Source organism: Raphanus sativus, unplaced genomic scaffold (assembly GCF_000801105.2).
Source record: "Raphanus sativus cultivar WK10039 unplaced genomic scaffold, ASM80110v3 Scaffold2252, whole genome shotgun sequence".
Taxonomy (NCBI): Eukaryota; Viridiplantae; Streptophyta; class Magnoliopsida; order Brassicales; family Brassicaceae; genus Raphanus; species Raphanus sativus.
Window position 1 is genome coordinate 3,928 of NW_026617561.1, and position 12,656 is coordinate 16,583.

The 12,656-nt window shown below is 37.2% G+C and overlaps 5 protein-coding genes across 6 annotated transcripts; all 5 read left to right on the forward strand.

Moving 5' to 3' along the window:
* Positions 1 to 506: 506 nt before the first annotated feature.
* Positions 507 to 1,012, forward strand: LOC108840026 (40S ribosomal protein S29). Its single transcript, XM_018612839.2, has 2 exons — positions 507 to 665; positions 904 to 1,012. Exons 1-2 carry the CDS (start codon positions 604 to 606, stop codon positions 1,010 to 1,012), a joined length of 171 nt encoding a protein of 56 aa, XP_018468341.2. The 5' UTR covers positions 507 to 603.
* On the forward strand, positions 904 to 2,825 carry LOC130505412 (uncharacterized). Of its 2 annotated transcripts, XM_057000011.1 has the most exons (6): positions 904 to 1,003; positions 1,118 to 1,728; positions 1,830 to 1,851; positions 2,053 to 2,158; positions 2,254 to 2,361; positions 2,485 to 2,825. In XM_057000011.1, the coding sequence occupies exons 2-6, from the start codon at positions 1,668 to 1,670 to the stop codon at positions 2,584 to 2,586; spliced, it is 399 nt and encodes a 132-aa protein (XP_056855991.1). In that variant the 5' UTR covers positions 904 to 1,003; positions 1,118 to 1,667; the 3' UTR covers positions 2,587 to 2,825. The 2 variants fall into 2 exon arrangements, with proteins under 2 accessions (XP_056855991.1, XP_056855990.1); XM_057000010.1 differs by lacking the exon at positions 1,830 to 1,851.
* A 187-nt stretch (positions 2,826 to 3,012) lies between these two features.
* On the forward strand, positions 3,013 to 4,587 carry LOC108842656 (uncharacterized). The gene is made up of 5 exons (XM_018615636.2): positions 3,013 to 3,316; positions 3,489 to 3,685; positions 3,760 to 3,858; positions 4,110 to 4,161; positions 4,316 to 4,587. Exons 1-5 carry the CDS (start codon positions 3,088 to 3,090, stop codon positions 4,453 to 4,455), a joined length of 717 nt encoding a protein of 238 aa, XP_018471138.2. The 5' UTR covers positions 3,013 to 3,087; the 3' UTR covers positions 4,456 to 4,587.
* A 136-nt stretch (positions 4,588 to 4,723) lies between these two features.
* On the forward strand, positions 4,724 to 7,470 carry LOC108842654 (uncharacterized). The gene is made up of 8 exons (XM_018615633.2): positions 4,724 to 4,960; positions 5,038 to 5,346; positions 5,417 to 5,700; positions 5,847 to 5,975; positions 6,059 to 6,181; positions 6,522 to 6,629; positions 6,830 to 7,008; positions 7,100 to 7,470. Exons 1-8 carry the CDS (start codon positions 4,825 to 4,827, stop codon positions 7,221 to 7,223), a joined length of 1,392 nt encoding a protein of 463 aa, XP_018471135.1. The 5' UTR covers positions 4,724 to 4,824; the 3' UTR covers positions 7,224 to 7,470.
* A 599-nt stretch (positions 7,471 to 8,069) lies between these two features.
* Positions 8,070 to 10,852, forward strand: LOC108842655 (serine/threonine-protein kinase SRK2E). Its single transcript, XM_018615634.2, has 11 exons — positions 8,070 to 8,431; positions 8,523 to 8,723; positions 8,956 to 9,030; positions 9,127 to 9,228; positions 9,309 to 9,362; positions 9,457 to 9,549; positions 9,674 to 9,766; positions 9,853 to 9,957; positions 10,094 to 10,192; positions 10,275 to 10,473; positions 10,558 to 10,852. Exons 2-11 carry the CDS (start codon positions 8,553 to 8,555, stop codon positions 10,653 to 10,655), a joined length of 1,089 nt encoding a protein of 362 aa, XP_018471136.1. The 5' UTR covers positions 8,070 to 8,431; positions 8,523 to 8,552; the 3' UTR covers positions 10,656 to 10,852.
* Positions 10,853 to 12,656: the final 1,804 nt, after the last annotated feature.

Consider the following 12,656-nt stretch of genomic DNA (forward strand, 5'->3'; position numbering starts at 1 on the left):
GTATTGAGTTTAAACCTTTTGTATTGTTCTAGATACATTTTTTGATTGAACAAGTTTTTATTTATTTTATACAATACTTTAATGAGACATCACATTCCACCATTGTACATAAGGAATTGCATAAGATTTATTTTAGCTATGGAAAAATACTGACATGTTTTTTACAAAAAAAAAAAACACTTGACATGTTTCTGGCCGTATGCAATAGACTCATAGTCGTTGCTAGTACTATCCCCCAAGGATTTCTAGATTACTATACTCGACTCTAAAAGGTTTAACTTTTAACTAGTCGGTTCAATCGGTTTTTCATGTCGGGCTGTAAGTAGAGAACTTGGGCCTGGACAAAGATCTCATTAGATTTCTTATGCCGTTTAAATAGAAGATAGTTCATATCTACATAAGTGTTTGGACAACTTCTTAAAATTTTAATACTGGGCCTGCAAACTAGGCCCATCTTTTAACCTAAACGGGGTTTGAGGTCCATTCGCGCTTATATAAATCGAATTATGTGTGTTCGTCGCCCAACGAAATTTAGGGTTTTCGAGTGTTTTCACGCCGTTCATCTTCGTCTTCTAGCTTCTCGCACTTGAGCACTCGAAAACCATGGGTTTCGCCGCGATCTGGAACTCTCACCCCAAGAAGTACGGGCCTGGTTCTCGCACCTGGTAATAATGACCCTTCTCTTCTCCTCTTCTCATGTTGTATCATTTCTTTGATCTGTTTTCGTTACATCATAGGATCGCTACAGTTTAGATATGTGTGCTTAAAGTAGGAGTCTTGTCCTAGTTTGAAACAAATCCATTTTGATGGAAGTTACATGTAGCAGTAACCTCGTTTTGTAGTAATTATCTGAGTTGATGATATTGAGAAATCTAATTATTGTAAGCATTGGGTTTTGTGTAGCCGTGTGTGCGGAAACTCGCACGGGCTAATCAGGAAGTATGGGCTTAACTGCTGTAGACAGTGCTTCCGCAGCAACGCAAAGGAAATCGGATTCATCAAGGTAAAATGATGTTATGACATTAACAGTTACACATGTATCTTTAGGATTGCTTCTGTTTACTCTTACACTCCCTTTGGAAAACTAACTAATATGCATCTTGTTTTGTCTTTGCAGTACCGTTAAAGATCCGGTGTTGCTTATGCAGTTGCTGTCATTTGGATTTTTGTTTTTAAAAGCTTTTGAAATGTTGTACTGGATCTTATAAATGCTTTATGATTTCCTCGTTGAACAATTGAGCTTTCCTTGTTTTATCAAATTTTTTGGTTCTACTACAATATGATTATCTTTTAAATTTGGAGTTTCTCTTTACGTGGCTTCCGTATTGGTTGATTATTATCAGACAGGAACGAGAAACAATAAGTAATGTCCATTTCATATTTGTATAGAAATTGGATCTCAGTAAGTAAAAAAAGTAGGCACACTAAGTGAGAAAATTTAGTCGTCATCTTCACTCAGTCTCTTCTTTTTCACCATAATCAAACCGAAAGCTTAAATTACCGATTCAAACCGAACTATCTGAACAAGCAACACTTGGAACAAGCTGAACCAAACCCAACCAAAAAAAATACGCAATGATGCAAATAGAAGTGGTTTGAGTATGAAATGAGCAGCAGCTATCAGAAGACGCTCGATTGGCTTTCGTCACTCACTCTCCCGAGGAAAGATGAGCGTCACTCTTATGGTCGCAGACGCCGTCTGGTCGAACATCGAATCTACCGGCTCAGGTACTTCGCCATCATCATCATCATCCGCCTTTTTTACTTCTCTCTATGCTTCTCTCGTTTACGGGATCTTTTTTCCTTGGAACTTTTCATTTTTTCGGCAGTGACTGAAGAACAGCTCTCAATGTCAGTTTCTCCTGTTTCCAATTCTCTCTTATTCGTGACTATTGTGCAAATTTTTGTATTGATATTGCTCATTCGTTTGGTATGTGGAACAACAAGTGTGGATACTGGTTTGGGTTTTAGTTTTAAGCATAACTCTGAAACTTTATCAAAGCAAAAAAAAAACATGTAGTGGCATTTGAAGTGTATTGTTTGCAAATTCAGCTTGCATTTGTTGTTTGGTAAGAATCTTGAGAAAGCGACCAGAATCATCGACAAGAGAGGCGTCAAGAAAATCTCTGGCTTACCTAGTGGAAGACACATCTTTCAGGTCTTCTCACAAATCACAATCTTGACATCCCTTGTAAGCAGTTGACTCGATGTCTAAAGAACATTGTTTTTGTTTTGTTTGTGTTGTTTTAACAGGTTGTGGGAGAATCTCAAAAGAGGGAAGAGTATCTCTGCTTCCCAGGAGATTACTGTGGATGCTATTCTTTCTTCTACGATGTTGTTAGCAGAGGAGAGCAACAATGTGTAAGATTCTTAATCATCAGAGATGCGAGAATTCTCTTTCTCCATCCATGCGTTTAGAGTTTTTGAATTTTTGGTACTGATACTGACTTTTTTTCTTCTATTTATTGCTTTCTTTTGGCGAAGTGTAAGCATCAATTGGCTGCGAGGCTGGCTTCTTGTTTGGGTACATACAGCGAAATTGAGGTCTCAGATGAGCATCTTGCCGTGATGCTTTCAAAGATCTGAATCTTTCAATGTATTTGTGAAATTGTGCTGCAAAGTTTTCTCTGAAGAAGACATACAAGAAGTATTCATGCTAGCCAACCCTCCTGTGACAACAAAAAATCAATGTTACAAGAAAATTAAGAGCTTAATCCTAGTGGGAACCAAAATTATGGATTAGTTTTCTTTTCTTTCAATTTATTGTTTTTTCTTTTGTGAAATAATTCTTTTTTATAAAGATCAGTGTGTATGGGTTTAAATTTGGTATTGTTCCTTAATTTGATTTGGGTTAGTTAGATTAATTTACCAAAATTAATCACTTGTATTAAAAATCGTACTTAATGAATATGACATTCTACTTACTGGCATTACCTTTCCAAGGGTAAATCCGTCATTTTCTTCCGAACACGCTTTGAAACTTAAAGCTGTTGGTAAATTCAATAATTTACTCAGTTCGTTCGTAAATAAACACAAGGAATCTTCCAAGAAAGTGACGAAACGAAGGAAAGAGTCTTAGAGAAAGCAATGGAGGTGATAACCGACGAGGTAAACGCCACGCCGACGGAAACTCTTGGTCGAAACGATCCGGAGGAGGAGACGCTCGTTACCACAGAGGAGAGGAAGATTGAAAGGGATAATAATGGGGGAGAGAGGAAGAGGGAGAGCGAGACGCCTCCAGAGGATGATTGTTGCCCGATCTGCTTCGGCTCCTTTACGGTTCCGTGTCGAGGGGATTGTGGCCATTGGTATTGCGGTTAAGTTTTTGATCTTTTAACTTCTTATAATTTTTTTATTTCTGAGCCAATTTCGTCTTTACATTGATGTATCTCTCGCTTGTGTCCTATGAATTGATTATCTAATATATATATGTGGGTGCAGTTTGTTGATTAGTTAATTATTGTTGTTGTGTTATATTACATATACAGGAAGCTGCATCTTGCAGTACTGGAACTATGCTGCAGTATCTACGCCTTGCAAGTGTCCCATGTGTGTTCGTCACATCACTAAGCTGACACCGGACGCGTCCTTGCAGCAGCGCCAAGAGCCGGAGGTGAAGGAGGTTCTTGCTAAGATCCGTAGGTATAACCGTCTCTTTGTTGGAGGTTTTACTGGTTTTGTTCAGGTATTTAATTAATACTCTCTTTTTTTAAATCGCTTGAGTGTTTGGCTTGACAAAATCGTTTCAAAATGTTTCAGAAGGTGAAGGAGCTACCTTTGCTAATGAAGAGAATGGTGTGGCACATAATGGATCCAGATACGAACAGCCTGTATTTTAGCGAAGTTCGCATCTTTGCAGTTAAGAACATTCTACCTTGGTTTCCATCTTGTTTGCAGTCATATATCTGACGTTTACTTTTCCTGGTTTAGTATTTAGTTATTATTATATCTACCCACTTAGTCTTGTTGTTACTCGTTGTTTGTACTAATGACCAAAACAAGACTACACAGCTTAATAAACTCTGTGATTGTGATTATTGTAGGAGTAACAACTTTGTATCTATTCTACTATCGAAGGATGAGAAACTAAATTTCTTCTGGTGTTGCAGATGTTGATGAGTACCCTTTACACTGCCTCCGAGTTTAACTTCATCCCAACGGGTAAGTTGCCTCACAAGATTGAGATTCACAGTGCATGCCTCTGCAAGAATCATTTGGAACCCTGATATCAATTTGAGATTGCGTGATTAGAACTGAAGTTCATGCGACTTCAAGACCTCTTTCCAATATTGATGTTCCCCGTTTTTTTGTACAGGAGGGTTCAGAATAGTAACGGTGTTCGAGTACGGAGCTATAGCAATGATCTTGATTCTGCGCTTGGTGGGGGTATACAGGAGGAGACGTCTTGCTCAGCGGGTTAGGCATGTTGCAGCTGCAGAAGTTGAACCAGAATAGAGAGAACAAACGAACGAATGTATAAACATGTGAAGAAGCAAACATTTGTTCATTGTGGATAGGTTTGGTAGATCATAGAAAACCATGAGTCATGTGTAGTTTTACTGTCCATATGCAAATCATATTTAAGTATATACTACTATCAAACATTTCAGAAAAAATAAAAATAAAAAACAGTGGTGTAGTGACGATTAAAACGTTGTCGTTCCAAGATTCTCGAGACGCTAGAACGGCGTCGTTTGACACAACACCATTTCTACTCCCAAACACAAATTTGAATCAAATATTTTTCCCCGATCTCTCCATCTAAACGCCGATTTTATATATTAACCGACGAATCGTAGCGGCGGAGCAACCGAGCAAGGGAGAATGGCTACCCGTGCAATATCTCAGGAGGCATTCGACGATCTCGTAAGGGAAAACGTGGAAGATCTAGGAATGGAACCTTCCGAAGCTCTCGAAGACGCTCTCCACACACTCAAGCTCCAAGGCGTCGATCTCTCCGGTCCGTAACCTCTCTTTTGCTTGATCTATGTGGCTCTCGAACTGGGATTTAATCTAAGTGTATGTGCTATACTACAGGGATCATTACTTGTGTTCCAGGAGAAAGTAGCGTCAGGGACAACCCTGTGATCGCGTGTTTAGATAGGCTCAAAGAGCTCGACACTGTTACTCTACTTCGAGACGAGGATTTGGATGAGATTTCGAGTTTGTTAGTCAAGCTCAACGAGCTTTGTAGCAGCGGTCAAGAGTCAGGGAACGTGGCGATTGCTACGAAACATGGCGCCGTGGAGCTGATAACATGCTCGATTTGTTCCAAAATCAAGATAGGCACTAGAAGTGATTCCATTGTTGTTCCGTGTTTGCAAGCTTTGGCTGTTTTGATCCATGGTATGACTTAACGTTCTTGAATTAGTCTTTTTTTTTCTGGTGTTGATCAATGAGTTTTATCTAATTGCAGACATTCAGAGCACAGAGGCGTTCAGGAATGCTTCTGGACCGAGGATTGTAGTGGATCTCTTGAGAGACTCCAGCTCGGATTCCGATTCTTTAGATGCTGGTTTTGCTGTTGTTGCTGCTGCAGCGACTGGTAACGAAGTTGTGAAAGAGCTATTCATGGAGCTGAAGGTCGATGAACTTATCCTGAAAGTGCTGAATCGGGAGAGTAAAACCACGATTAGAGCTTTGTATGATGCCATTCGTGTTCTTTTGACCCCAGACGACAACCGTGTGGTTGCTTCCCAAGTAAGCATCTCTCTACAGCACTTAGCAAACAACTAGAAAAATGTTTGTCTTTATTACATTTTTTAAAATAGCTAATAGGTGCTTCTTCTTCAACATGCTTTGAGAACTCAATTCAAGTTTTTCGTTCCTGCTTTCAAATGTTCTAGGTTTATGGCTATGCCCGGACTTTTGCCAAATTAGGTATTGCAAAGGCCCTCACTGAAGCATTACAGGCAGGGATTGGCTCCGATAGCTTGGTATCGGCAAGTATTGCGTTAAAATCAATCGCTGTAAACGTAAGTTTCCTAGCACAAATTTTTCTTTCATGACATTTTAACTGGTTAGTCACTGTAAATTCCTCACTGCAAATACATAACAGGATGAAATATGTAAATCTATTGCTGAAAGTGGTGGAATAGACACACTTCTTCGATGTATTGATGATAGTGGTGAACAAGGCAACAAGACTGCTGCGAAGACATGCTGTTCCCTCTTGTCCAAGGTGTGTGTAGCTTCTAAACTGTTCTACAACGTGCCTCTATAATCTTGAACGCCTTTAATTGTTCATAGTCCTGCAAGCTGCCTCTATAGTATATTAGTATTGAACGCCTTTCAATTGTTGATGATGGTTCTGCTATAAATTTCAGAGTTTTAAGTTTTTTTCCCACCACTATTAGACAGTCGTGTATGTTCCTGTTTTCCATGTCCAGTATCAGAGGGGTTTTTAATGCATGTTTTCGATTTTATTTATTTATTTTCCAAAGTCTAGAATTACGTATGTAGATTGTTATTGTAATCACGCGTGAAAAATGTTTGTCTGAATGTGTACTTTGATTCTCTAGTTGGCAGGAAGTGACTCTAACAAGAGTACCATAGTTGAGAAGCGGGGTCTAGACAAGTTAATCAAACTCGCACAACGGTTCTCGGATGATCCTCTAGTCATACAAGAGGTAAGTAAACCAAGAAAACCGTCTTACAACATTATGTTTCATCACAAAATTTATGCAACGACAATTTCAATTTTCCTGTCTAGTGAAGATGCGTGTGACTAGGGGTCAGGTCTATGGCAGTGTTAGACTAGAATAGATAAGAACGTTATTCGAGTGAAGAGTTTTAATGGGTGCATAATCCTTGTTGCTGGTTTGTTCAGGTCATGTCGATAATCTCTATAATCTGTCTGAGATCACCAGACCACGCAGCCAGTGCTATAGAAGCTGGAGCTGGTGATCTGGCAATCCAAGCTATGAAGAGGTTCCCAGCAGCGGCTCAAATGCAGAGAAACGCTTGCAACATGATACGGAACATTGCTGTGAGAAATGCAGAGAACAGGTAAAAAGAAGTTCTCTCTCCTAAGTTGTTTTTTTTCATCCCAGCAGTACACATATATGGCACAAACTCTGATCAGATCAACACATTACAGAAAAATCCTGCTTGCCAATGGAATTGAGAAGCTGATAAGGAATGCTAAGGCCAACAATGAGATATGCAGAGCCTCTGCAACTGATGCACTGAGAGACCTTGGCCTTGATAACTACAATAGCTAAGGCCTATGCTACATTCAAATTGGGTAGGAAGCATTCCAAGTTTCCAACTTAAAACTTTTGCGTCGATTGCATTGTTGGAATAGCTGATCATGTAGTAAAATGGGAACATTTTTTTTTTGTGCTCTACTTTTCTTGTTTTGTTAAAGTCTCTTGTATGCTGTCACCAACCTCCTTCTCTCTAGAAGAGTGTATTCGGAATTATTATGTACGGAGATATGTTTTATAAGATTAAAAAAATATTGCGTCATGTGGAGACCCATTCACACTATTATAATATTAGGGGGAATGGGCCTGTCATGAATGCATCTCTATCGGCTTCTGCTTTTAGGTGGAGATCGGGCACAAAAGCCAACAATATCTCGACAATTGTGGTAACCTTGATTATTTTATTTTCTTCTTTTTATGTGCGAAAATACTTTTTATATACCGAAGAGGAAAGTGTTTTCTAAATTTAGATTAAAATACATTGGGAGACATATTGACCTCAGAATACATAGGGAGGTGTCCAATAATAGCGGCTTCCATGAATATATAAGGTTGTTAATGCGAGTGTCATCAGATAAGCTTCAGGTTTATACAAAACTTGTACTAATCTATAAATAGTTACGCTGTTAAATTAAAGATCGTATTTTTTCATTGGTTAAGTAGGTGCAAATTCAACGAAAAGAAAAAAGAAATAGAAATATTTAAACTTTACATTTTTATTCATTATATATTTTTTACAGATTATTACTATCATCATATTTATAACCATTAGTGCTATATATTGTGTTATAAAATATTTTTTTCACTCTTAATAGTACTAATCATCGGACCACCTCACATATTTTTAACAAATAAGATTCCAACAATTCAGGAATTGTGAAAACTCTGTTTTGTCTTTCTGCTGCCTTGTTGCTGTATATCTTTCCTTCAAGCTGTGGTTTAGACAGAACAGAGGGCTGCTTTTAACGAGAGCTGATAGAGAGAGAAACTTAGTTCATCATCACGAACCTTTTTTCTTCTTCATAATCATCTTGGGAATTTAAAACATTAAAGACAGACAGCGATCAAACAAAAGATCTCAAGAAACCCACTTGTTGTTGTTGGTTAGAGATTTCACGGGTCTCAAAAAGTCTCTTTCCCACACCCATAAGGCCATAAACTTCATCATCATCATCACCTACTACTCTTTCTCAACCTCAACGGCTCAAATTCCTCCACGTCAGGTTAGCTCATTTCTTCAGATGTACAGTAAGTAATGTTGAGTATATCTCCCAGAAACCTTCTCTGATCTTCAACTGACACAAACTGAACTAGCAAAGAGACAGAGGAAAGGGAAAACAAAACATGGATCGACCAGCAGTAAGTGGGCCAATGGATTTGCCGATCATGCACGACAGCGATAGGTACGAGCTCGTCAAAGATATTGGCTCCGGAAACTTTGGAGTTGCAAGATTGATGAGAGACAAGCAGAGTAACGAGCTTGTTGCTGTCAAATACATCGAGAGAGGTGAGAAGGTCAGTGTCTCTTCTCTAATCTTCCACAACTCTAGTTTTGTTTTTTGAATTCATCATCCATCCAATAAGAGATGTGTTTTGGTGGCTTGGTGTAAATGAAGGAAGGGTTAGTTGTTGTTATGATCATCGATGCTAAAATAGAAAAATCTTCAACATATTTGTTACATCATCCTATGGATTTCAACATGATATTAATGGGCGGAGACTTGTTTGATTTTTTTTTCTTTTACAGATAGATGAAAATGTAAAAAGGGAGATAATTAACCACAGGTCCTTAAAACATCCCAATATCGTTAGATTCAAAGAGGTTTTGTCTTCAACTCTCTCTCTCTTTAAAAGTTAAAATAAAATCACAAGGAGAATTTTTCTTGTCTCCTATTTACATATTTTAAATGGTTTTCAGGTAGTATTAACACCAACACATTTGGCCATTGTTATGGAATACGCAGCTGGAGGAGAACTCTTTGAGCGTATCTGCAATGCAGGCCGTTTCAGCGAAGACGAGGTTTTGTTTCCTTTAAGAGTATAAAGTTTCTCTTCTCATGTTGAGATTTAATTGAATATAAATCGGTTGTCACCGCGTAGGCGAGGTTTTTCTTCCAGCAGCTCATTTCAGGAGTTAGTTACTGTCATGCTATGGTAAATGAGAGAAAAAAACTTTGTTTTAGATCCTCTGTAAAAAAAAAAAATCAACAATAGCTCTCATGTCATGTTATTCATTTTGATATTGTAGCAAGTATGTCACAGAGATTTGAAGCTAGAGAACACGTTACTAGATGGTAGCCCTGCACCTCGTCTAAAGATATGTGATTTTGGTTATTCCAAGGTATTTTTTTCTGTCAAAACATTTATACACAAATATTACTATCTTTCATGTATAAAGTTTTGGTAGATTCTGTCTTACAATAACTCTTTGTGCATGCTCTTCTTTTCCTTTTTGTTTTTTTCAGTCCTCGGTGTTACATTCGCAGCCAAAATCAACAGTTGGAACCCCTGCTTATATCGCTCCCGAGGTTTTGCTAAAGAAAGAATATGATGGCAAGGTAATACTAACACCATATTATTATACAATCAAACCATCTTGATACATTGTTGTTTTGACCTGGTCAAATGCATCATACCTCATCAGGTTGCAGATGTTTGGTCTTGTGGGGTAACTTTGTATGTTATGCTTGTTGGAGCATATCCTTTCGAAGATCCCGAAGAGCCTAAGAATTTCAGGAAAACTATACATGTAAGGGAGCTGTTAGTTGAAAAAAAAACTCCTCTTCCAGTGTATATATAGCTAAGTTTTTTTTAAAAATATATATATGTGTGTATATATATATATATATTATATAGCTAAAGATTATGTTATGTTGCTTTCTCAGAGAATCTTGAATGTCCAGTACGCTATTCCTGATTATGTTCACATATCTCCTGAATGTCGCCACTTGATCTCCAGAATATTCGTTGCTGATCCTGCTAAGGTATTTGCACAGAGAACCTTGTAAGCTACGTTTTGTATGTGTTTTTTTTGTTTAGATATTCTCTTGGTTTGGTTTCTTGTAGAGGATATCAATTCCTGAGATAAGGAACCATGAATGGTTTCTTAAGAATCTACCGGCAGATATCATGAATGATGACACAATGAATAGCCAGTTTGATGAATCGGATCAACCGGGTCAAAGCATCGAAGAGATCATGCAGATCGTTGCAGAAGCAACAGTTCCTCCAGCAGGCACTCAGAGTCTAAACCATTATCTCACAGGTGAAACAACACAATACAAAAATAAGAAAAACTTAATTCAATTTTCTTGTTTATCTTTAAGTTCTCAACGATGAGACACAACAGGAAGCTTGGATATAGATGAGGATATGGAGGAAGATCTTGAGAGTGACTTGGATGATCTTGACATCGACAGTAGCGGAGAGATTGTGTACGCAATGTGATGCGGTCTCGCTATGGTTTCTGATACAAACATGAACAAGAATAACAATGTGTACTTGTTTGCTATGTTGTACGTGGCCCTAACTTTGTCACAGTGGTCACAGTTTGAATATTTGACATGCAAAAGAGACCCCCTCCCAAAAAAAATATTAGTGTTTCTCTATATTTGAAATGAAAAAAAAAAGTTTCATTACATCAATCAGTATTGTATCTACCGACAGAAAACGTTAAGAAAACAACTTGATTTAAAAAGATAAGATAGAAGGCACTATATGTTGCTCTTCAATGTCTACTACTTGTCGCTTTTCTATTACCTTTGCTGAATGGTAAGGTGGTCCTCTCTCTTCTTTATATATTGGGTTTTGTTCCAAATCTTTTTTTTCTAACATTTTGAACCTATTTTATGCTTTTAAACCAATCAAATGTGGGTAGGTCTCTACAGTAATTACATATGTTAAAAATATTAACCGTTCAGAGTTTTTTTTCTTCTTTTAACTTACCTGGCATCGAGAAGAAAAAAACTGAAGCCTGTTTTAGTCTATTAGCAAGGGTAATAAGACCAAACTTAAGCTAACTTACATTGAAAAATAGATAAATATTTAAGCTGAAATTAGATATGAAATTAAAATTGAGTAAGTTGATTTTTTTTAATATTAGGTTACAACTAAGATTTTCGAAAACAGCTAGGAATAGTAAAACCGATAGTCTATTTTTTTTTTGATAATCCAGATATCCGGATCTTTCACTTAATCCGATTATTCCACCGCGTTCAGTCGGAATTAGCAAGAAAAATTTTGGAGGTCAAATGGAAACCATGTTAAATCTGTTGTGACTGGAGTTCGAACTCGTGATGACAGACACCTCAGCCGAAGTTCCTTTACCACCAGACCACGATGTCCGGTTAAAAACAAAAATAAACGGATTTAAGCTTATATAAGCTTGGAGAAAAAATATGATAATCAAGTCAAAGAAATAATATGCGAGGCATTTCCAGGATCAAATAACAAAATAGATTAGAATGTCTACTTCACATTCTGGAGTAAATAGCTGGGACATGGAGTTGTGACGATGTTTTCATCTTTTTCACCAATCTTTTTCCTAAACTCGCTTAAATGTAGAGCAATCAATTCAGAACGACGTACGGTAATTGACCTTTAATATATGCTTTTTGGATTCAAAATTAGATGCTTACTCGTGCAGCTTCCCCTTTTTCTAAATAGTTTTGAAATAATTATAAATTATTATTTTGTTTTTAAATAGTGACTCGATGAGTAAAACAAATTGATTATTAATGGAAACGATCTTTTTATATATGCAGCATAATCATGCTATATATTAATCAAGCTCTAATATTAAACTATAAATTTAAGGAAGGAAACAAACGGTTACATCGTTTTTATTTAAACGATTGAAGCATGTATTGACCTATGTGAAACAATGTCTCACTGCCTCTTGTTATTGTAACATTATCTAAATGGAATTCCTCCTTGATATTACGATTTCTTTCTCGTGACATGTTATCTATCACTGGGTGCTTGTAAGTCTTTCCTCGTTTTGTTGAACTCATCTTTATTTATATCTTAAATTTTAGCGTTTCTTCAAGATATGCTTTTCTAGATCATGATAAAATAGGAAACCAAGCCTTATCATATATTCATATTCACATATTTTGTTTATATATAACACGTTTATACAATGGTAAACAAAGTTTAATCATGTAAACTGTTATTCTATTCCTTTCGGATGTTGATATATATAAAATCAAATAGTATCAATAATTTATAAAGACTTGTATGAAAAGGACTAATTTATGGCGTGGCTTACTCGACCCAATGTGGGGGAAGGGGTCTCTATTATGAGGATGAAGATTCGACGTGCCGTTTCGTAGCAATTGTCTGTAGTGTGTCCATACGATAATGATTAAAGACAAGCTAATGGAGACATAACCCCGATCACGTCACACTCTTGATAAGTTAAAGACTTAAAGTGGAGTTTTAGCTAAC